Here is a 25,944-nt window from a genome sequence, read left to right as displayed (position 1 = left end):
TGCTAAAATAGAAAGAGCAAACTGTGCCTGAAAACTCTCAAGGAAAAAACTATTTTTCCATAATGATTTTCAGTTGTTTTTATGTCAATAAAATGATGGCCCATCTTTAAAGGATTCACGATAAAGCAAGAGACAAGTAAACAAATATTAGGGTCTGAATAATATAAACAATGTGCACACATTATGCAATCATAATAAGTTTAAATTTGTCTTTATTTCAAACTTAATTTGAAAAGTTATGAATTTGTATGTCTAGTTATTGCAGTTTATAATACCTCCCAAAGTTAGAAAGCGATTGAGGATTTTTAAGGAGCTTATTTTTCAAAACCATAATTACACAGTAAAATTTGAACTAAAAGTGACACCACTTTTAATTGCACCACTGACTTTATATTCCTGAAATAAGGAATGTCTGCCTGATAAGTTAACTAGTTCTACGTTTTCTCATCTCTAGTGCTATCGCCACCTGCTCCCATTAAAAATTCTTTCCTTTTTCCAACTTTCTTCACTTTTATCTTGAAATGAATATAGTTGTTTTTGTTTACAGTGTTTGTGTACCAGCATTGCTGGAAGCTAGCACAGTTCTATGGTTAATTAACTGATAATACAGCAAACAAAGGCAATAAAGGACAAACTTTCTTGTTGGTTATGTCCTACATAAAGAGAGCAGCTATTTTTATTTTTAAATGTGCCAATGCGATGTTTCTTTTAAACTGAGTCAAATTTAAGCTTTATAAATTTAAGCTTTCTGCTACACATAGTTGGATGCCTGAAAAGCTATGACCAGGCAGGAGCCGTGGGCCCCCTATGAAAATCTGCCTTATTCACACTTCTGAGCCACAGGGGGGCTCCAGGACAGAATCAGGGACACGGAATGGGATCCATGCATTGTCACACACATCCTGCTCATCTCCCAATATCTCTTCTCTCACTCGGTTTAATTGTGCTTCTAAACAAGTCATCCCTGTGGTGAGTTGTGTGGGAATCCTGATTCTTGGGTGGCCAGAACACAGGTCCACTTTAATGCTGCTTTTGAAATAGTCACATATTCCTGTGTTTGCCCTAATTATATGTAGGACCTGAATTTGCTCTCGACTCCCAATTATAATATTAATCAAATAGTGATATAACGTTAAAGCACAGTTGGTAACATTTTGGTCCTAATCTAGTGAGTTGACAGTTCCCTTTACCAATGAATCAAGTGTTACCTGCAGATTGTCTAGGATGATTCGGAGAGACTGAACTTGTCTTCGGACAGCTCCAGAGAACCTTTCATAAGTAGACGCATCATATTCACTCATCTGGATCTCCTTTAATCTGAAGCAAGAAAGAGGCTAAAAAATTAAGAATGGAATCGTGAAAAAGCATCTAATCCATTTCTACAGGGAGGGGTAAATTTATTTGTTGATAATAGTGTGACAGACCCAGACCAGTGGGGTGCCAGAGTCTGGTAGAAGGCAAATATACTGGCCACTGGATGAACAGTTTTCTGTTCCCTGAGCGACCGGAGCAGGGGCTGCACTAGAGCAATCAGGAACCTGTTAGAACCAATTAAGACAGGCAAGGTAATTAAGACACCTGGAGCCCATTAAGAACATACTAGCATCAATTATGGCAGGCAGACTAATCAGGACACCTGGTTTAAAAAGGACCTCCCATCAGTTAGTGGCGGGTGTGCAAGGAGTGAGAAGGTGTGCTGCTGGAGGACTGAGGCGTACAAGCGTGATTAGGCTTCAGAAGGAAGATCCTGCCGTGAGGATAAAGAAGGTGCTGGGGGAGGCCATGGGGAAGTAGCCCAAGGAGTTGTAGCTGTAGCTGTCATGCAGCTGATATAGGAGACATAGACAGATGCTATCCACAGGGCCCTGGGCTGGAACCCGGTGTTCCTCCCATCCCCACCCAACTCCTGATTAGACACAGGAGGAGTTGATCTGGTCTGTGAGCAACACTAGAAGGGAAGGTCTAATTTGGAAAGGGATCTGGCCTGTCCCCGACCCACTAGATGGGACAACAGAGACTGAGGAGACTGTTCTCCATTTCCCCCAGGCTGGCCAGTGATGAGGTTAGCTGAGTGAACGGCAGGTTTGAGCCTCTAGCAAAAGTGGCCAAACTGAAGGCTGCCGTGAACCTCTGAGGTGAGTAAATCCGCCAAAAAGCGCAGGACCCACCAAAGCAGAGGAGGAACTTTGTCACAATAGCTAAACTCAAACAACAATGGACAGACTTTGAGGAGTAGCAGCTGCTTTTGTTGAGTTCTGAAGAGACAGTTAATAACTGATGTCCACAAAGCCTACATCACATTTAATATGTATGGAGGGTACTAATCCTTTAGCAGTCTCAGATCCTTTTGTTTTCGTGATTAGGCTACAAGTCATATACTTTAACAACTGTGATAAAATTACACAACAGTTGCTTGCTCAGGTGTTGCTATATGTACATAAAGGGAGTTGTTAAGGTGTGTATTTTTTACCTCATTTGTAATGCATTTTAAACATTCTGGGTAACCAACATTTAACACAAAGATAAGGTTAAGTAGTGCTCTGCCAGTCTCTCCTGGTAGACCTAAAACTAGTTAGTACCTTTTAAATACCCTTTACAAAACAAAGAAACCTCAGAACAAATGGAAAGTTTTGAACAAATGTTTAAAAGAATTGCTCCTAAACAAAGAAGGCAGAACACAAAGCTTAGTGTTGTTAGAAGGTCTAAAATAGAGAATTATTTCTGAGCTGCTGATACTGGTATATATATTTTATACCATTTCCTGTAGGGCTGGTCTACACACACATGTTCTACTGCTTTATCTGTTTCTAAGCATACAGTGAAAGCAGTGCAACACCCTACTGTGGATGCAGTTACACTGGTACAAAGGTGTTTATATCTGTATGGCTTATTTCCAGTAGAAGCACCTTTATACCAGTACAATTGCATCCATGCCAGGGGGCTGCACTGCTTTAACAATATTGGTTTTTAATCAGATATAGTTAAAGTGGTACAAAAACTGCAGGTAGACTAGGTGAGGTAAAATTTGCTATTACAAGATACTTGCCTCAAGCATATTATATTGTAACATGAATTCTACAGATGCATGAGGGCAGTGGTTCTCAAACTAGGGCTGCTGCTTCCCGCAGCCCCCATTGGCTTGGGGCGGCAAACTGTGGCCAGTGGGAGCCGCGATCGGCCAAACCTGCGGAAGCAGCAGGTAAACAAACCGGCCTGGCCCACCAGGGGCTTTACCTGAACAAGCAGCGGCCCTAGTTTGAGAACTACTGCATTAGGGCCTAATCCAACTTGCAGTGAAAGCAACAGAAAGACCTCCCATTGCCGTCAGTGGGAGTTGGATCAGTTCTTTAATGAATAATGTTGAAACAAAGATTACAACTTTGTTTTCTTTACTATGATCTAATGTTTTTCTATACTGAATTATACACTTTGTGAGACAGTCGTTACAGAAGATTATTACAGCACCATAGCTAGGAAGAGGAAAACTCTCAATACTGTGCACTGAGACAAAATAGGTGAGGTAAAATCTTTTATTGGACCAACTTCACAGAGCTCTTGTTTAGGTGTGGGGAAGGTAACCAGAGTGTCTAAGCAGGCCGTCCCTAGCTATTGTGGGGCCCTACATAGCCGTCCCACAAGCCCCAAGCCAGTGAGTGCAGGCCCAGCCCTGCTGCACTCCGCAGGGGCGGGAAGGGGCGGGGCGGAGCAGGAGCTTCGGGGAAGGGGTGGAGTGGGGGTGGGAAGAAGCGGGGCTGGGGTGGAGGCCATGGGGAAGAAGCGGGGCAGGGGCTGGAGCAGCAAGCAGCTGCGCAGGGCACCAGGAAATTTCCTGGTACCCTACGCATCTGCATACTTTGCGCATGGGTAAGGACGGCTCTGCGTCTAAGCTAAATACAAGTTGGGACAGATTGTAAAGCATAAGGTGTTCACACATGCTGAAAGAGACCACTTAAAATGAAGTTGGCAGTTACTGGTTAGCAAGTGGGTCAAGGGCATGTGTGGTGTTGTGATGATCCATAAAACCAGTCTCTGCTGAGTTCATGGTTTTTAGTGTGTAGCAGAGTTATCTTGTGTCTCATATCCTGGGAACAACACGGCTACTGCAAACAACATTGTGCACTGGCATTTACCTTGGTGACTCCTGGAATCTGAGTTTAATACCTTTGCAACCCAGAGAAAATGTATCTCCTAAATATTAAACTAAAGATCATGTTTTACTATAGTAGTCTATGCGATGTTGTATTATTTAAATGCAACAAATGGACCAAAGGTATTAACATAATCATTCACTGCCCAACATTAAACAGTGTTAAAGGTCTGAAGTTTGGTATACAGAGACCTCAGCCTGCTTTGTATAGTGGCAAACATACCATTAAAAATCCTTTTAACCTTTGAAATGTAAAGTATTAAGTAAGGCTTTCATTTTAACCACAATTCTTGTTCCCTTTCCCTTTAGCTGAAGAGAGTTTTTAGAAGGAAAATCCCCATTGTTTCAGAGTCTCTTGGAAGGTAAAAACTGTTCTTCTGAGGGAAAGAGAAGAAGTTAGTTGAGATGAGCTAGAGCTGTTGTTACTGCTGTTTTAAAGTCCAATACCGTTTTATGTCAGGTGGTGTTTCGGACACATCTGGGATTCAGCTGGATACAAATCTTACATTAAACATTAAAAATTTTAAAACAAAGTTTTGTTTGAAATGAACTTTGAAAATAATCGCTTGTTTGCTGAAGTGCCATCTTCTGAGAGAGTCACACATTGGGCTGCCAAAAATATTGCATTAATTTAGATGGAATAAATGGGCCAAGGTGTGGACATAACTGTCCACATTAAATAGTGTTAAATTCTGTTCTGTCTCCCTTTAGCTGGAGAGAGTTTTAGAAGGAAACCCATTTGACAGTCTCTAAGATGGTACCGAAGACGGTAAATCTGTCCTTTTGAGGAAAAGAGAAGAAGTTAGTTGAGATGAGAAGCCCAGTTCCCTCAGCCTCTCCTTTTAAGTCATGTGCCCCAGCCCCCTAATAATTTATGTTGCCCTCCGCTGGACTCTCTCCAATTTCTTTTGTTTTCCATTATCATTTTCTGTGCAGCTCTCATATAGTGTTTGTTTTCTTTGTCTTAACTGCTTTGAATTCAATGTTAACCCCTTTGATGATCATAAAACACTATAGGCAATTTGGTAATAAAATACTGCTGAAAATAAAGTTTTGAGCTGAGTGTTAAAGAGCTAAATTGTTAATTAAACAAAAATCTAATGATTCAACAGTGCAGTGCACATTCTACATTTAATACCCCCAAGAAAACAATAATAAAAATTGTTTATATATCTGTGTAAGCAAGTGGCATTCCCACACTGCTTAAATAACAGCAAATGTCAGTTCCTGATGGAGCTTCTCCAGAACTTGGTGGTTTCTAGGATTTTACTCTCCATCTAGTAGTTCCTTCTGTCCCAGTGACACTTTCACACTGTCTTATAGCCTGGGCGGGAAATAATAGAACCCACTTGGTCTGGCTGCCAAGAAGAACTCTGCATCTTTATGCAACATACCACAGTTTGACACTGGGGTGAGTCAGCAGAAACGTGCTGAATTTCTATGCATGGTCTTAGAACCTGACACACTATGCATCTAAAAGCCATTACACATCATGCTAATGCTGGTAAGAACTCTGGTTCTCTTAAGAAAGTCATCTAAGTTATGACAATTTATATGAGCCAAAGACTTGGCCCTAGATCCTTTAAAAATAAACCATTTTGCTTTTCAAGGATAATTTTCAAAGCAGTTTAAAGGGACTGTTTGTTCGATACTGAAGCTTTACAATGGTGGATTTTTACCATCTGTATATAATCTGAATTCTTCATAATTTAAATGGGAATTTGTATATGGTTATGACATTTTTCATAAGAGTAGGAGCATTTACATCAAGGACCTGGCCAAATTCTCACTCAGGTAATTACAAACTGCCCACACAAATCACCCTAGCATTTTAACAGTGTGGTTTCAATTAGATATAGTTTTCTTCACTTCCTGTCTTAAACTGTGAAACAGTATGAAGGTGTACTGGTAAACAGCTGTGATTACTGTATGCAGTGTTGTTGTAGCTGTGTTGATCCCAGGATGTTAGAGAGTCAAGGTGGGTGAGGTAATATCTGTGATTGGACCAACTTCTATTGGTGAGAGAGACAAGCTTTCAAGCTTACAAAGAGCTCTTCTGGGATTGCTGTAATTTCATCTGAACAATTTCAGCCATCTTTGTTATAATGCTTCCATACAGCTATTCTTCTTGGTGTGGATGGGTGGTGGGCAGAATGGAGGCCGAAATAAAATTTGAATACTAACCTCTGTTTAAAGGCCTTTTCACCCATCTCCCTTGCAGCTCTCTTCACCTCCTCAGGAACAGCATCTTTCTCAGCTTGAGATATCTGGTAAACTTTGTGGCCAGCATCGAGTCTATAGGGCCCACCTTTGCCGCCCAGCCCTGCTGTGTCTCTCCCACCTAGAACAGATGATATGAAAATCAAGAATGTGTCATAACTATCACATAAATCTTCCTCTTTTAAAACCTCCACTATCACCCCACCCCAAGTCCCACAGAAAATACGTTATTTGCATTTGCAAATAACTGTGTACTTTCAAAAGTGAAGTAATACCATGGTAAAGCGGAGTTCTGACTCCAGTTTTATACTATTTTGCGATCAAAATAAGGCCCTTTATTCTTCAAAGATGAAATTCACCCCTGTGCAGAGAGCATACACTCCACTTAACTCCTACTTTAAGTCCTCAAAGCTATTAGCCCTTAAAACTATTAACTTTGCTTCCTGTAAATTAACAATGTAACTCCAGGTTTCAGAGTAGCAGCCGTGTTAGTCTGTATTCGCAAAAAGAAAAGGAGTACTAATGGCACCTTGGTTAGTCTCTAAGGTGCCAATGTAACTCCAGAATTTGTTGTTTGTGTGCCTATGGTTTTCACTACTGTGTATAGTGTGACTGCTGTCATATCATTCAGAATTAGGAGACACTGAACTCTTTGGATGGATGGAATCAGATATTAACAACCTTAACCAAAGTGTAAGAAATAAAGATTTCTAATACCTACTTGCCTGGTCGTGGATATCTATGTTTATATGATTCTGAAGAACTTTTTACCTTCCACAAAATGCATTCAGTGTGGATTAAAAACTGACAGCAGGAAAATAATTTAATGATAAAATACTTTTGAAATTTAGAACTGTCACCAAAGTTATCTGAGACATCCTTCAAAGACTCACGCAAATCACGAGAACACAACGAATGCTAACCTGTTCCACCAGCCCAGGTGTTTCCGCCAACATGGGGCATGTTGTCTAGATCTATCTTTCCATGCTTAGGGGAGCTCACATCCAAACCACTGTCTCTCTCAATGGTTATCTGTGAAATTAAAAAGAAAGTAAGTTGAAGCTATCTCTTCTTATTATACCCAGCATGAATTCTATGACCATCATGATGGCATGATGATAATACATTGTGTCCTACTTAGGAACCATAGGCCCAGAGTGAACTCAAGAGATGTATTATTTCATAGGCCAGTAAATACAAAACATGTAAAAAAAAATAGCCAGGAGGAGAAAGGTCAGAGCTGCACAGGCTCTTAGAATACTGCAAACCAACCAAACCACAGAGCAGTCTTGGGACTTGTCCACACTAGGAAAAAAGGTGTTTATTTAAAATGTGATAACTAACACTTTTAAAATCCGAACACAGACAGGATAAGAAATAGTTTTAACATGTGTTGGTTGGCTGATGTGAAGCTGAGGGGTCACCTCAACCAGCTAATATGTTAAAACTACAACTCAGTGACCGGTTTCAAGATGCCAGCTTCAAAGACCTGAAGGCTGACCTCTCTTCACTCACAAATAGGCAAATTTTCTGCATCTGTCTACCAACATGCCTGAACCCTGTTCTTAAATAAAAGGTTAGTTCAAGTTACACGCTCATTTAATCCTTGGCCTGTCTACCAACAAAGGTGATGTTTGTAATGGTGGTTTTCTGATATTCACACCTGTCCACTGGGGGGCTGGACTTTGCTCACCAGCTCAATGGACACAAAAAACACCAAACAGCTGTCGGATGGTAATGACAGCATCAAACTGGAGACATTTAGGTAAAAGAATGACTCTCCATTACCACTCCTCTGAGTCATATAGTGACTCAATTCCTAATGTATACATTTTCTTTATAATAATAATTTTGTATAAATTAAAGCTATTTACTGTTACTTGAAATATAATGACACAGAACTGTAGGTAATAAAATTGATCTAGCTTCTATGAGTGAACTCTTCCGACCCATATACTTACTTTACATTTATTTTAATGTAAAATTGATGCATTCTGAGAGTACACAATTTTACAGCCCATTAAGGAACAAGTTCTCTGGCATTAGCAGGGTTTCCATCAGAGCTGCAGAATAATTTAATCCCTGAATTCACTGTGTGCTGCAGACTCAACACAACACTGACAGGAATTCCAAATGTTCCTATGATCTGAAAACACATTCTAAAAACAGTGTATTGGCAACAGTTCAAAGAATAACTTTTTTTCATCCTCATATTATTTGTATTAATTCATAAATGTATAATACACCCTCTGTGAAACATGTCATCAATGTGAAATAAAGGTAAATAAAGATCTAATCTGATAAATATCATTAATTTAAAATTTGCATACTAAAAACAGACTTTCAAAAGCACACCACAGTGTTTTGTCCTAATTTCAGTGGGCTGTATAATTTTTTTTTAAGTGGGTGCCTTTAAGGATAAAGTAAACAGTACCTTTTAGTGTAACTGCTTGACTAGCATTTTAAACATACCAAAGTCAATGGGTACACCAAAATAGCTGAGTTTATTTAAAAAAAAAAGAATGAAGGCCTTACAAGATGTAATGAAAATATTTATTCTTCAAAAAGAAACTAAAAACATGGGAAATTCGCTGCACTTTGGCCCTCATGGACCCTTTCTCTATTGAAAAATAAACAAAAATCCTACAAAGGGAAGCTTTATGCAGCTTATTTTGGTGTACTTAGTGACATTCAGCTGGTACTTTATTTTTCCATTGAGCAAAGTTCACAAAGTGCTGATTATTTTGAAAGACAGCCATTTTTGACATATTACTATTGGAAAGTTATAGTTTGAGACAGAATTGTATACTAGCTAGTGTTTGCAATTTTAAAATTAACATAAAATTATAAAGACCTTTTTTGCCAGCATAAGCTGCATCTATCCACTTTTCAAGTGCAGACGTATCCTTACACTCTGTAGCAATTTAATTAATACATTAGCTTTTTCTAAGAATTTGGCACCACTATTGCTCTTACTTTGATTAACAATCTGTCTTACTGCTCTTAGCCACAGCAAAATATTCAATATTATCTTAATTTCTATTAAAAAATTAAAACAGACAAAACAAAAAAAAAATAAGTGAGAGAAAGAGCAAGCGAGCGGTCTAGAATTAGTCTTAGTTTAGCAACTTGCCCTTACTAAGTTCTCTGTATTTAATTAGCAGATGTTTTTGTTTGAATATTTGGAATACTCAAAGTGCTAGTATGGTATATAACAACAGTGATGTGTATTAACTGTTACAGTGACCTGGACACGTGGATCAAAAGGGAGGGCTGAATCAAAGATGAAAACATGACTATGGACTTGAACGACTTGGAATATTAAGACACAGGGAGGAAGGAGAAGGTTATGGGGGAAGATGAAGAGCTCAGTTTTGGTCATGTTAAGGGTCAACTAACGGCTAGACATTCATAAGGGTAAGGCAGAAAGATAGGCTGAGAATTTTGTTTGGCTGGAAGAAGATAGGTCCAGAGTATATTTGTGAGTCATCAGCATAAAGATAATAGTCAAAGCCATGATAGTGAATGACACCATCCAGAGAGGAAGAAAGGGGAAGTGAGCAATGACAAAGCTTTGAGACTTCCACAGAAAGTGGGAGAGTGGAAGAGTATCCCCCCGCCAATGAAACTCTGAAGAAGCAATCTTAGAGGTAGGAGGAGAACCAAGAGAGAACAGAGTCAGGGAAGTCACAATTTTGAGAAGAATTAATTAATGACACCAACGGCAGCTGATATTTCAAGCAGGAGGAGGAAGAGTTCCTGAAATATGGCAGGTAGAGGTCCTCAGAGACTGGTGAGAGACATTTCAATTGACTGTAGGAGTGGAAGCTAGATTGGATGGGATCTTGAATGAAGTTAAAGGTATATGTAAGACAAAGGTGGTAGACTGCATGATCAGTGAGTTTGAAGATGAAGCAGAGAAGGGAGATGGGATCAAAGCTGGATTTTTTATAATAGGAGAGATCAAATTTGTGCGTCCTTTGATTAACTGGATCCTCCACTGTGTGAGAGTTATAAAGAGAGCTAGGTGAAATGCAGCAGAGTATGTGCTGGAGCTAAGATCACCCCTCAACAAAAATACAACCAAAGGTTGGAAGTCATCTTGAGGTAACTGACTGTTAAAAGTTAAGCAGTCAATTGGGGGCTCAGAAGATGTATTTGGAGTCAGGAAAATTGAAAGATGCAAGTAGGGGAAGGATCTAGTTAGGCATGTTACACATAGATAATTTGCCAGTAGAAGTGCTAACTATCCCTTGTGATGAGATTTCTTTTGAATTCATTGCATGCCTTTATCAAACTAGTTAAATAATTTGATTGTTTTAGTCAGGTTTTAACTATAGTGAAATTTCAATTTTTCTTGAAGTGAAACTTGTGCCATTTCATTATGTGCTTATAACTGTAGGCAAATGACAAACTTTATTCATTACTGTTAAGATTTTGCATAGTATGCTGTGCATATCACAGCTAAGTGAAACAACAGATGAATTCAGTCAAAAGCTGTAGCTATGAGGTAAGGGTGACAGCAGAATAGCTGGAAAATATTTTGAAATTTTTCTTTTAAGATTTCCTTCTCTGAGGACTGGTTTCCACCACAACCACAAGCTCTGCAGTAACCATGGCATGTCTTTCTTTTGTGTGTGTCTAGGTTTGTTTACTTGTTAGTGATTCATGCTCTAGAAATGGATTTATTTTTCCATTTTATCTGCCTTTCTTTGGCCAGGTACTTCTTCAGGGTTTCCTACCCACAAACAGCAGAATTGTCATCCTCTACTATGCTGCATATGAGCCTGATCCTGAGTCCCTATGAAGACACAATTTCCAATGAAGTTAATAGGTTGATCTGGACAAGCTGTCTAGGGCCCTCAAATTCTAAGGGAGTTAAAGGTCTGCCACAAATCACAGGATAAGACCCCAACTGACTCGATCACACAGTTCTGGCTTTTTAAACATCTCACTGTATTACAGGACTGATATATATTTGTGTTTCCTCTTACTGATTACAGTAGATACTCCCAATACTAGGAGTGATATAAACTAACAAAGAAGAAAAACCGTATCACTCTTCATATATACAAATGTGAAGTAGACATACAGCCTCAGAGAGCTCAGATATATGACTTACTGAATTGAATGCCACAATGAAATTAGGTCTTCCGTATTACATTTGTGCCAATCAGCTATTTAATTTATGCCATACTGTAATATGTACAATATGGAGACCTATGCTGGCCAGGCAATATATGAAAGGGGTACTCTGTCATGTGTTAATTGAGTCTCAGCTAAATATGTTTGGAATTAGGTCCAGAATTACATTCACAACACTACTTGTGTAAATGTGTCACTGCTTACATATTATTAAATGTGATTGTTTTACTTACTGCCGTGAAATTATAAAATCTAATGAAAGAAATTAATGAACAGTAACTACAACAATAAATTGGAAATCAGTGGCATCAATCAAATACAAGGTCCAATTTTGGGATTTTTATACCCTCATGGTGATAGAAAGGAGCTGAAAAAAGGTTTATTATGACCTACTGAGCTGACCGCATTAAACAGTGCATTATCTCTATGAGCAATTATAGCAATTGAAGATGAAGGATGTGTCTGCAGTAACCCACTGTGAAATAAGAAAAGGAGTACTTGTGGCACCTTAGAGACTGTGAAATGTGTTTTTTTTAAAAAAAACACGTATAAATTATGGAGGCACCAGTTGTAGCTCTGAAGCTAAGGTAATCTGAGTTTTGCACTTTATTCAGGGATTCTACTACTTTACAACGTATGAAAAATAACAGTGTCTCCCCAAAATTACAGCACTTAGCCTTTGAGTAAGAATGAATTTTACAAGTAAATTTGTTAATTAGTTTATGTTAAATTAATTTTAAAAATAGGTCATTTCAGATCTTTCTTTTTGTTCCTAATTATCTTAATGACCGCTAGACAACCAAACAATCTTAACTCTGCTCTATAGTGACACCATGATGGGAAGAAGGAAAAAAGTCTTTAAAAATAAGTTTTGTTTAATTTGGAACCATAAACACTAAATGTCTTATTATAATCATATGGTTATTAAAAGGTGTCACTAGAAGGCAGAGTTAAGGTTGTTTGGGTACTTTAACTGTGTATTTCCATGCCTTAAAAGGAATCCAAACAGGTTAGGTTTAATCTTAACTCTGAATTTATAGTGCTTGTTTTGGATAACAACATCCCTAAATATAAGGTAGTTTGTCCTAAATTACTGATATGTACTCTCAACCCTAAGTTAATTTTATCAGATTTTTGTTTAGGAATACACACACACACACACACACACAATTGATGGGCAAGAATTGTTTCTTCACTTCCCAATTTTCAGGCAAACAATAAGGATATTTAAAAACTCATGCGTACAGTGATTGATTCATTGGGATGATACCTAATATGTATTCTGTTAAATAAATAAATGGCTGTTTACCTGATAGACTCAGAAGCACTCTATGTAAGCATCATGTTCACTGCCATTTCTAAGAAAACAGAACATAAGAATGGCCATACCGGGTCAGACCAAAGGTCCATCCAACCCACTGTTAGGGAGTGAACCTAACAGGTAATGATCAAGTGATCTGTCTCCTGCCATCCATCTCCACCCTCTGACAAACACAGGCTAGGGACACCATTCCTTACCCATCCTGGCTAATAGCCATTAATAGACTTAACCTCCATGAATTTATCCAGTTCTCTTTTAAATCCTGTTTTATAGTCCTAGCCTTCACTACCTCCTCAGGCAAGGAGTTCCACAGGTTGACTGTGCGCTGTGTGAAGAAGAACTTCCTTTTATTTGTTTTAAACCTGCTGCCCATTAATTTAATTTGGTGGCCTCTAGTTCTTATATTATGGGAACAAGTAAATAACTTCTCCTTATTCACTTTCTCCACACCAGGAAAAGTTATTTTCTGTTGCAGAGGGAATTTGTGATGGAGGGTAGGGACTCTTTACTCAATAACCGACTAGATTTTGTGCTCCATGATGTTAAATGGGTCATAAAGCAAAAGGTCCAACAGGTAGCCTAAACTTTGAATAGGTCATAATTATCCACATGAGAGCAATAAAGGCATCCTATTGGCTGCCTTTTTATACAGATGGATAAAATGAACTCTTTAGGATACTTTTAGACTGAATAAATATATTGTTTGAACCCCTCTAATTGTTAGAATATTTATTAATGTGCACAGTTTAAGCACAAAGAGACAATATTGGTAATTATGACCAAGTGAGCATTTATGAAATCAGGTAAATCATTTGTCATTTTAACACAATCAAAATTCCTATGTACACCTTTTTCTCCATTCCCCACACACATTTCAACTAGTCCACACATCATTTCTCGTTTCACAGGCCTGTTGTTTTATTAAATGAAGGACCAAAAAATGAAGAGAGCATCTTTGTTCCCAGAGAAAAATCTCTCATCCATTGCTCTACCTTTCTACCCAAAACCAGGTTCACCATTATCCATGGGAGTTTTGCATATGAGATCTAACCTTCATCTATACCTGTGATATAGCCAACACTTCTCTCAGCCTGAGATATTCCTATCACATACCCTTTTCTCAGTCTTTTCTACCTAAAACAAACTGACTTTCCAACAACAGCAGAACATCTAGTTAGATTTTACAATAGGCGACAAGAACTCTTTGTAATTAGTTGGGAGATCTTCATTCAGAAAGGGGGTAAAAGGTCAGACCACATATGTGAAGGTCACTCCAGGATGAAGATACATCTAACTTGGATGGAAAGTAATAGATGAGCGACTCCCTTTCTGTGATCAACAAGTTTTGCCACTAATTAAGTGTGGAGGTTTTTTTTGGTTGTCCCTTGACATAGACCTGGGTGCACTCTTGATGTAGATGGATTTATCTATCATATATAGTATTGTTGTAGCCATGTCAGTCCCAGGATATTAGAGACAAGGTTGGTAATATAGCATTTTTTATTGGACCAACTTCTGCATAAGCTCGAAAATTCGTCTCTCTCACCAACAGAAGTTGATCCAATAAGAGATATTACCTCACCCACCTTGTCTATCACAGGCATTTCTAGTACTCCTGTCACCATACTATCTAGAGATGACACATTTTTGTTCAGCATAGTAAGATGTCTAGAGAGTTTACAGACTTTTACACAGTGGCTTGTGTTTGTAATCTTGTTCAGTTAGCTTTATTACAACTCCAGAAGGAATGAGAGGATTCACAGCCTTTCCTCAGCAACTGGTGCCAGAGTTCCTCCTTTGGAACCCTCATATGACTGAAAAGCCAGTTCCCTAAGGAGAATGGTGGAGGAAATGCTGGTTCCAATAGAGGTGAATCCTCACAGGCACAGAGAGATATAACTTCACTGAGTTAGCTTTAGTGAATGTACCCCTACAAATGTACACACTCATATCTAGTCTCTGTCCTTCTAAAGTATATTCTGCATAATTTTAAGAAACTAAATTATTCTAAATGAATTATTCTTAAGGGAAAAAACGAGAGAACACTGAAGGGAAATATTAGTCTGTTCAGCTTTTTACTCCCAAGCCTAGCCTCCAGCAGTATGAAGGAGTCTTAGCTAGATACCTTTTTTTTTTTTTTTTTTAATAATTTACCCATTTCAAAATTTCCCAGAATTACATTTCCCCTCTTCATTCTGGGGAATTAAGGCAGAGGCATATTCCTTACAGGATTTCATTGGTATACATCTCCAAAATGTAAGTGCATGAACCTCTCTTTATTGTATGCGGCGACAAATGATTAACTAAATTTTTCCTTAAGCCTTTATTCAGCACCCTATGGAACTTCCAAGCCATGCCAGGTGCAGCACATTTGCTAAACCATTGGAAATAATATGATTATATGCTTCTCTTAACTTGAAATACACACATTACTGTGTTAAATAGTATCTTGAAAGAACAGTGCCAAGGCTGCTGTATATACAGTTGTTGGAATGATTTACACCTAGTATATTAGGCATGAAAAGCTGAGGTACCAGAGTTTTGTTTCATTCAGTAGCACTCATTCGAACAGTTAATGGGTAAATACCTACCCTTAATGCTGCCAGTGACAGGAGTGGGAAAGATGGGGAAGCGTAGAGCTCTGGCAATTGCATGTTTAATTAGAGTCATTCCACCAACACAGGGCTGAAGTTCTGACTAAAAGTGGTGGATCAATTGCAAGGTAGTTCTTACTGCTGCTTGAAAAGAAATAAAGTGCATTCTCCTTCCTAACACTAAGCCCTGGTCTACACTAGGAGTTTACGTCGAATTTAGCAGCGTTAAATCGATGTAAACCTGCACCCGTCCACACGATGAAGCCCTTTTTTTCAACTTAAAGGGCTCTTAAAATCGATTTCCTTAATCCACCTCTGACAAATGGATTAGCGCTTAAATCGGCCTTGCCGGGTCAAATTTGGGGTACTGTGGACGCAATTAGACGGTATTGGCCTCCGGGAGCTATCCCAGAATGCTCTATTGTGACCGCTCTGGACAGCTCTCTCAACTTAGATGCACTGGCCAGGTAGACAGGAAAAGGCCCGCGAACTTTTGAATTTCAATTTCCTGTTTGCATGGTCACCTGCAGCTTGCCATGCTGGCCAGAGCTCATCAGCAGAGGTGACCATGCAGAGCTCATCAGCAGAGGTGACCATGATGGAGTCCCAGAATCGCAAAAGAGCTCCAGCATGGACCGAACGGGAAGTACGGGATCTGATCGCTGTATGGGGAGAGGAATCCGTGCTATCAGAACTCCGTTCCAGTTTTTGAAATGCCAAAACATTTGTCAAAATCTCCCAGGGCATGAAGGACAGAGGCCATAAACAGGGACCTGAAGCAATGCCGCGTGAAACTTAAGGAGCTGAGGCAAGCCTACCAGAAAACCAGAGAGGCAAACGGCCGCTCTGGGTCAGAGCCCCAAACATGTCGCTTCTATGATGAGCTGCATGCCATTTGAGGGGGTTCAGCCATCACTACCCCAGCCGCGTTGTTTGACTCCTTCAATGGAGATGGAGGCAACACAGAAGCAGGTTTTGGGGACGAGAAAGATGATGATGATGAAGTTGTAGATAGCTCACAGCAAGCAAGTGGAGAAACTGGTTTTCCCGACAGCCAGGAACTGTTTCTCACCCTGGACCTGGAGGCAGTCCCCCCCGGACCCACCCAAGGCTGCCTCCCGGACCCGCCAGGCGGAGAAGGGACCTCTGGTGAGTGTACATTTTAAAATACTATACATGGTTTAAAAGCAAGCATGTTTAATGATTAATTTGCCCTGGCATTTGCAGCTCTCCCGGATGTACTCCCAAAGCCTTTGCAAAAGGTTTCTGGGGAGGGCAGCCTTATTCCACCCACCATGGTAGGACACTTTACCACACCAGGCCAGTAGCACGTACTCAGGAATCATTGTAGAACAAAGCATTGCAGTGTATGTTTGCTGGCATTCAAACAACATCCGTTCTTTATCTCTCTGTGTTATCCTCAGGAGAATGATATCATTCATGGTCACCTGGTTGAAATAGGGTGCTTTTCTTAAGGGGACATACAGAGGTGCTGGGCTGTTTGCCTGTGGCTGAACAGAAATGTTCCCCGCTGTTAGCCGGGGGTGGGGGGAGAGGGGTGAGGGGCTAGCCACATGGTGGGGGGAAGCAAAATGCGACCTTGGAACGAAAGCACATGTGCTGTGTATGTAATGTTAACAGCAAGGTTTACCGTGAAAGAGTGTAGCCATTGTTCTAGAAAATGTGTCTTTTTAAATACCACTGCCTCTTTTATTTTCTCCACCAGCTGCATGTGTTTCAGTGATCACAGGATCTTCTCCTTCCCAGAGGCTAGTGAAGATTAGAAGGCGAAAAAAACGCACTCGTGATGAAATGTTCTCTGAGCTCATGGTGTCCTCCCACATTGACATAGCACAGACGACTGTGTGGAGGCAGACAATGTCAGAGTGCCGGAAAGCACAATATGACCGGGAGGAGAGATGGCGGGCTGAAGAGAGTAAGCGGCGGGCTGAAGAGAGGGCAGCGTGATGAGAGGAGGCAGGATTCAATGCTGAGGCTGCTGGAGGATCAAACCAATATGCTCCAGCGTATGGTTGAGCTGCAGGAAAGGCAGCAGGAGCACAGACCGCTGCTACAGCCCCTGTGTAACCAACCGCCCTCCTCCCCAAGTTCCATAGCCGCCTCACCCAGACACCCAAGAACGCAGTGGGGAGGGCTCTGGCCACCCGGCCACTCCACCCCAGAGGCTTGCCCAAGCAATAGAAAGCTGGCATTCAATAAGTTTTAAAGTTTTAAACTTTTAAAGTGCTATGTGGCCTTGTCCTTCCCTCCTCCACCACCCCTCCTGGTGCTTCTCTCCTCCACCACCCCTCCTGGGCTACCTTGGTAGTTATCCCCCTATTTGTGTGATGAATGAATAAAGAATGCATGAATGTGAAGCAACAATGACTTTATTGCCTCTGACAGCAGTGATCGAAGGGAGGAGGGGAGGGTGGTTAGCTTACAGGGAAGTAGAGTGAACCAAGGGGTGGGGGGGGTTTCATCATGGAGAAACAAACAGAACTTTCACACCGTAGCCTGTCCAGTCATGAAACTGGTTTTCAAAGCTTCTCTGATGCGCACCGCGCCCTCCTGTGCTCCTCTAACCGCCCTGGTGTCTGGCTGTGCGAAACCAGCAGCCAGGCGATTTGCCTCAACCTCCCACCCCGCCATAAACGTCTCCCCCTTACTCTCACAGATATTATGGAGCGCACAGCAAGCAGTAATAACAGTGGGAATATTGGTTTCGCTGAGGTCTAACCGAGTCAGTAAACTGCACCAGCGTGCTTTTAAACGTCCAAATGTACATTTTACCACCATTCTGCACTTGCTCAGCCTGTAGTTGAACAGCTCCTGACTACTGTCCAGGCTACCTGTGTATGGCTTCATGAGCCATGGCATTAAGGGGTAGGCTGGGTCCCTAAGGATACGTATAGGCATTTCAACCTCCCCAACGGTTATTTTCTGGTCTGGAAATAAAGTCCCTTCTTGCAGCTTTTGAAACAGACCAGAGTTCCTGAAGATGCGAGCGTCATGTACCTTTCCCGGCCATCTCATGTTGATGTTGGTGAAACGTCCCTTGTGATCCACCAGTGCTTGTAGCACTATTGAAAAGTACCCCTTGCGGTTTACGTACTCGCCGGCTTGGTGCTCCGGTGCCAAGGTAGGGATATGGGTTCCGTCTATGGCCCCACAACAGTTAGGGAATCCCATTGCAGCAAAGCCATCCACTATGACCTGCACATTTCCCAGGGTCACTACACTTGATATCAGCAGATCTTTGATTGCGTTGGCTACTTGCATCACAGCAGCCCCCACAGTAGATTTGCCCACTCCAAATTGATTCCCGACTGACCGGTAGCTGTCTGGCGTTGCAAGCTTCCACAGGGCTATTGCCACTCGCTTCTCAACTGTGAGGGCTGCTCTCATCTTGGTATTCTTGTGCCTCAGGGCAGGGGAAAGCAAGTCACAAAGTTCCATAAAAGTGCCCTTACGCATGCGAAAGTTTCGCAACCACTGGGAATCATCCCAGACCTGCAACACTATGCGGTCCCACCAGTCTGTGCTTGTTTCCCGAACCCAGAATCGGCGTTCCACCGCATGAACCTGGCCCATTAGCACCATGATGCCCACATTGCCAGGGCCCCTGCTTTGAGAGAAGTCTGTGTCCATGTCCTCATCACTCACGTTACCGCGCTGACGTCGCCTACTCGCCCAGTATCGCTTTGCCAGGTTCCGGTGCTGCATATACTGCTGGATAATGCGCGTGGTGTTTAATGTGCTCCTAACTGCCAAAGTGATCTGAGCGGGCTCCACGCTTGCCGTGGTATGGCGTCTGCACAGAAAAAAGGCGTGGAACTATTGTCTGCCGTTGTCCTGACGGAGGGAGGGGCAACTGATGACATGGCTTACAGGGTTGGCTTACAGGGAATTAAAATCAACAAAGGGGGTGGCTTTGCAAGAAACTGAATGGCCCCTCAAGGATAGAACTCAAAACCTCAAGGATAGAACTCAAAACTGGGTTTGGCAGGCCGTTGATTTCACAGAGGGAAGGAGGAGAAAATGAATACAAAACAAATCTGGTCTATTTCTTGTTTTGAGCCACTTCATCTATCTTTATACATCTTGCTGGCAGCAGACTGTGCAGTACGACTGCTAGCCGTCATCATCTCCTGGGTGCTTGGCAGAAGATGGTGCAGTATGACGACTAGCCATCATCTTCTGCTGGCTGGAGGTTAAAAGACAGTGCACTGCCGGTAGGACTGAATCGCCATGAGACGAAACTTAAAAGGGAAATGACCTGGCTGAGTCACTCCCATGTTTGCCCAGGCGCCCGATTAAAAGAGCACCCAGGACTACGTCGATGACGGCTACCAGTCATACTGCACTGTCTGCTGCCAAAAGGCAATTAACTGCTGCTGTGTAGCAATGCAGTACCACGTCTGCCAGCACCCAGGAGACATACGGTGATGGTTTGCTGAGCGGGCTCCATGCTTGCCGTGATATGACGTCTGCACAGGTAACTCAAGAAAAAAGGTGCAAACCGATTGTCTGCCCTTGCTTTCACGGAGGGAGGGAGGGAACAGGGGCCTGACGATATGTACCCAGAGCCACCCGCAACAATGATTTAGCCCCATCATGCACTGGAATTTCTACCCAGAATTCAGATGGGCAGCGGAGACTGCGGGAACTGTGGGATAGCCACCCACAGTGCAACGCTCCGGAAGTTGACGGTTGCCTCGGTACTGTGGACACACTCCGCTGACTGCATGCACTTAGAGCACTTGTGTGGGGACACACACAATCAACTGTATAAAAACGCTTTCTACAAAACCGACTTCTATAAATTCGACTTAATTTCGTAGTGTAGACATACCCTTAATTTCCTAGAACTGTCTTGACCACAAGGTAGGAATCCTGCTAAGGTGCAAAGAGAAGGCTCATTTTACCCTTCTCTCTCTCCTAGCACAGTTGTACACCACAGGGAAAGAACTAGCCCAGGGCTTGTCAACCTTTGGCCCGCAGCCCGCCAGGGTAAGCCCCACATCCCTCGGTCCGTGCCACTTCCCGCAGCCCCCATTGGCCTGGAGCAGCGAACCACGGCCAGTGGGAGCTGCGATCGGCTGAACCTGCGGACGCGGCAGGTAAACAAACTGGCCCAACCTGCTAGGGGGCTTACCCTGGCGGGCTGCGGGCCAAAGGTTGATGATCCCTGGGCCAGTTCTTTCTCTGTGGTGTACAACTGTGCTAGGAGAGAGAGAAGGGTAAAATGAGCCTTCTCTTTGCACTTTAGCAGGATTCCTACTTTGTGGTCAAGACAGTTCTAGGAAACTAAGTGTTAGGAAGGAGAATGCACTTTATTTCTTTTCAAGCAGCAGTAAGAACTACCTTGCAATTGATCCACCACTTTTAGTAAACAAACTGGCCCGGCCTGCCAGGGGGCTTACTCTGGCATGCCATGAGCCAAAGGTTGCCAATCCCTGAACTAGCCCAATGTTTTGCCCTTTTATTAACATACAGTACAAGTAAATGGGACAATTTATAATCATAGTCAAAGAAGGTTTCCTTTTCTACAAAATGTAATGTTTCAGTATTGAAAAATTAATAAAATCCAGATTGTACCTGAATATCAGTAATTTATTAAGGGACTTTTCCCCATACATCGTTTTGGGAGGTGAATATTCTTGAGATGAAAGAAATAATAAATGATCAAAAACAAGATGACTCAAAGGATGAAGGGTTACGTTTCCCATAGGATGAAGTGTCTCCTTCAGTGTTTGTCTACAAGACTATGGATTTTCCGGGACCTAAACTGTTTAAACTGCAAAAAGGATTTATAAAAATGTTGCCCTAGGCTACATTTAATAGTTCATAAGAACATCTTTTCCCAGAACACTCTCTATATCAACACTATAGTGAATACATATTCAAGAATGCACTGAAATTCTTACTCAGACTAAATTGATATCAAAAGGCAAATCTGCATGTTGCTATTTAAGTACAAAACAGTGTTCTGTGCTGCTCTCTCTCTTTAATGTAAAACAGTTTCTGGTGAAGATATGAAGAAAATGTTTTATAATCAGCATGTGAGTAGAAAATTGTTGGGCAGGAGAGGGACTCAGGCAAAAAAAACCCCTCGCTGCTCTTATTGTTATAGCTATAGGATTTTATCCTGCTTTCATTAAAGTTAATGGGAAAACTTCTACTGACGTCAATAGTGCTGACTTGAGCCCACAGGAAAGGGTCATTTTCACATACAAAGGAGTAACAATGTCCATAGTTATCAAGAAAACAATAATGTATGTGTTATTTTGTGTGCCTTCAATGCTGCTTCTAAAGCTACTAACCATCATTATAGTATTAGCGTTAGCGATGGGTGAAACAGTCAGAATGGTTTTGGTGGTGGTGGTTGTTGAAATTTGCCTGCTTTGGATGTTGTGTAATGCCTGTAAAATTGAGGCATTTTTGCAAAATTTCAAAATGATTTGATAATACTTCATGCAAAATGTTTTTCACTATCTGAAGATTGTGAAAATATCTAAAGGACACTTTTGCTTAAAACATTTACCCTTACCAGTTTGAAAAAAGCTACTTTAAGGATAAGGAGGTAAAATGGAGACAAAGTTCATAGAAGCTACAGATGGAATCAAAAAGTCCTCAAGTGCTATCCCAACTCTGGTCTTAATACTATCTTACCCTTACAACAAACATTAATTTAGTAAACACATTATTACTTGTATACACAGAGATTCTGTTAAGTAACATGCCCCAGGTCAAGTAGATGTAGAAACTACATTTCCTGGGTAAAAGCCCAGCCCTATTAAAGTGAATAGGAATTTTGCCGTTCACGTCTATCGGACCAGGATTTTATTCCATGACTCTAATGCCTAATTTACCATGCGTTTCTGAATCTGTAAAATGAGGAATAGTATTTCTGACCTATCTCTTTTTCTGCCTATAGACATTCAAAACCCTGTATATTTTATGCTTTGGTAAATACCACTGCCCCTACTTTACCAATTCTGAAACCAAGACAGAGTGAGGGTTAATTGACTTGCCTGTGAAGCATTCTGGTTTAGAGATTTAGGTATAGGAATGGAAGTCAAGTGACCAGTTTTCTGATCAGTTGCAGTTGTATGACTTTGACCATATCATGTATCTTCTCTGAACCTCTGTATTTCAATCTGTAAAATATGAGGAATAATATCTAGCTGCTAAATGTTTGGAAAGTACTATATAAGTGTGACATGGATGGGAATAGAATCAATGGCTTCCAGGAATGTGTTTAAACCACTAGATCATGTGGATGTGATTGGCACCACCTTCTCACCTTCTCTTCTTTTTCCAAATTCACAAAGGTGAATTTTCATATGAACGTGGCATGTCAAGTTCCTGGATGATTCCTTTCTAACAATTCTCAGTCCACCAATATATCACAAAAATTAAACATTTCAGGGGGCATGAAATCATGCAAAACCAACGGACAGAAACTTCTGAACAATTTTTGCTAACCATTTTTCATCAACTTTGCTCAACCTTAGCACCTTGAATTGCTCCTACAAAACCTTAGAAGCTGAGTAAATAATTTACAGGGGCAGGAAAGGCAAGAACATGTTTTTTGAATGCTGGTGTTTTCACAGAAAAGAAAAGGAAAGATATCTGGGCAAGAGAAAAGTTGAACTGAACTGACATACTTCAGACACCTCTGAACAAAGAGGCTGTTCAGAAAGCCGAAGACAGGTTCTGTAGCTCCACAACACTAACATTACCAATCTACCCTGGGCAACAATATGGATTTTTTCCTATTTAAGAAATACCACTTATAGCCAGCAGGAATCCAGTGAATACAGATTAGTATAAAAAAGTTTATTAGTATTACATTTCTTATTTATTTCTTTAAATCTTGCATATGAACTATTGCCTTCACTAGATAACCTTTTATTAGTCTTTAACCCAAATCACTGTCTCTTTGCCACTCAGATTTACATATACACGATTTCATTATTAATGCTCCATGTCCAAATCGTCGGTAATACAACAATGTCCTGGACATTTTGCTATTCTAATTTAGGCACTTTGGTTTACTGCAGGAAGGACAATCATATTAGTGTTCCGCATCTTGTTCTCCTAGGTACAAAATTCCATCCTCCTCTTGTATTATTTTGACATCATATGTTTTGCAGCAGAGATATAACCTGTAGGCAGCAGATGTACCTGAGGGCTAATCTACATTGGCAACATGGTTTGTGTAGTCTTGGTGCAGCGCTGGGAGAGAGCTCTCCCAGCACTCTCAAAAAAAATTCCTTCATTGCTTTGAATTCAGGCTTTCAGAGTGAAATATTTAACCAGATTCAAGAACGATGATTGACCATTTTTATACTCCTGATCTCACCAAGTTGAAATGAGGACTGATTTGCTTGAAAAATTAGCATCTCATGTACTAACTTGGATACCAAAGAATACAGTTTCTTTTAAATTACCCCAGAGAATCAATAATGGGAACAGAGCTGAAGGGAAGCCAAAGTTTCTAATTTGCAAACAAGGGGGAGATTTTACTTGCAGAAGAAAACTTGAAAGGAACTGCATATGAAAGCAGAAAGATGATAATTTTCCACAGCCTTGGGGCCTGCAAGCTAGACCAGATGTCAAATTTTCCCTTAGAAAGTACAGATCTGAAATACCAGCTTTGTGGAAGAGACTGAACTGTTGGCTTTGTTTTACAGGTGAGCCACCTACGTCTAGTATTACTATAACATATTAAGTGATCTAACATTTTGATACCTTGTGTCTTTACAGTGATTACAGAGTAAGTTTAATAATGGCAGAACTATTATTTGTTTGATAACAGTGTCATCACTCGTGTTGTGAGCTCTAGCCTCTAAGGCCACAGTACTCACTGGTGCAGACACTTTGAGCAATAGCACTGAAGGATAATTTGTTTGGGCAACAGATTATTTTTGCGAGCTACGGTCTCCCACATTTCTAGGGGAAAGAAAGAGGCACTGTGTACTGTATCTACCTGCTCTAGGAGAAAGCTGAGATTATTGTTCCCACTTACCCTTTGTCTGTCTTCTCTAATTAGTTTGTAAAATCTTCAGGGCAGGGACTGTCTTTCATTACGTGTTTCTACAGTGCCTACAATGAGACTCTGATTTCAGCTGGCAGCCTTGATGATGATGTCACTGCTTCAGGGTAACTACATCTGTATTCCCCAGCTCTGTGATCCACTCCAGGAGTGGCAGTCAGGTCTCAGGTTTCCAGCCATCACCTGTGTCTGGACTGGGACTCTTTGACCGACTCCCTTCTGAAAAGAGGCACTCTCTCAGAGGACAATGACAATGTTTTTACAAGAGGCCACACAGCTCTTCCAAGCAAGCACATTAATTCATAGGGCAAAAAGCTTTACAGACAAAACATAAAAAACAACAAACAGATTTAAATTCACCCTCTAAACATACCAGAAATCACCCATCTTCCACATGGACAGTCTGACAGACCAACATCCCTTCCAACCCTTCAGCAAGGGTTGGGGCCTCCCCTTGGACAGAAAGGCATGTCCATTTGCTAGGGTTGCTAGGCATCCGGTTTTCAACCAGAACGCCCAGTCAAAAAGGGACCCTGGCTGCTAAAAGTCTGGTTGACTGCAGCTGCCAGCTCCAAGTAGTTCCTGGAAGCAGCCGGCATGTCCCTCTGATTCCTAAGCGCAGGGGTGGCTGGGGGGCTCCGTGTGCTGCCCCTGCCTGAGGCACTGGCACCACCCTGACCACCGGCTCAGCAGCTCCCATTGTCCGGAAACCGTGGCCAATGGGAGCTGCGGGGGTGGTGCCTGTGGATGGAGCAACCTGGCCTACCCTCCAGGAGCTGGAGGGACATGGCAGCCACTTCCGGGAGCCGCCTGAGGTAAGCGCCACCCAAAGCCCGCACCCCAACTCCCTACCCCAGCCCTGAGCCCACTCCCGCACCCAATCTCCCTCCCAGAGCTCGCACCCCCTCCCACACCTAAACCCCCAGCCCTGAGCTCCCTCCCGCAGTCAAAACCCCTCAGCCCCAGCCCAGAGACCCCTCTTGCAGCCCAGAGGCCTCACCCCCTCCCGCACCCCAACCCGGTGAAAATGAGTGAGTGAGCGAGGGTGGGGAAGAGCGAGTGATGAAGGGAGGAGGGATGAAGTGAGCAGGGGCGGGGCCTTGGAGAAGGGGTTGGGCGGGGCGGAGCCTTGGGAAGGGGCAGTGCAGAGGTGGGGCAAGGGTGTTCAGTTTTCTGCAACAGAAAATTGGTAACCCTACCATTTGTTGAATCAAAAGGCCACAAGTCAGTTCAAGCTCATCTTTTTATATCAAAAGGCCTTTCTTTGTTTCCTAGTCTCTGGAAACCCCAGGATGAACCAGTATATGCAAACTACCCTGAGGGTGGAACTTCTCTGGAATTGTTTAGCCTTTGTGACTTGCCTTAATCCTGGAGGAGCTGTGTTAACCCTTGTCAATGAAATAGAACACAATCATACCTAAACCACTCATACATTTAATACAATGGTCCCCAA

At 41.7% G+C, this 25,944-nt stretch overlaps 1 protein-coding gene across 3 annotated transcripts in view; it reads right to left on the bottom strand.

Annotated features, from left to right (window-relative positions):
- VWA8 (von Willebrand factor A domain containing 8) overlaps positions 1–25,944 on the bottom strand; it is a 283,177-nt gene that overhangs the window by 27,943 nt on the left and 229,290 nt on the right. For 2 of the 3 annotated variants that reach the window (XM_043533390.1, XM_007061314.4), the window contains exons 38-40: positions 7,291–7,399; positions 6,332–6,488; positions 1,209–1,317 (exon numbers count right to left, since the gene is read on the bottom strand). In XM_043533390.1, the coding sequence (XP_043389325.1) occupies positions 1,209–1,317; positions 6,332–6,488; positions 7,291–7,399 (375 nt within the window). Of the gene's footprint in view, positions 1–1,208; positions 1,318–6,331; positions 6,489–7,290; positions 7,400–24,175; positions 24,711–25,944 lie in introns of those variants that run through there. The other variant, XM_037894686.2, reaches the window with a different exon arrangement.

Source organism: Chelonia mydas, chromosome 1, assembly GCF_015237465.2.
Source record: "Chelonia mydas isolate rCheMyd1 chromosome 1, rCheMyd1.pri.v2, whole genome shotgun sequence".
NCBI classification, from domain to species: Eukaryota; Metazoa; Chordata; order Testudines; family Cheloniidae; genus Chelonia; species Chelonia mydas.
This window is presented reverse-complemented; position numbering and strand designations above follow the sequence as displayed.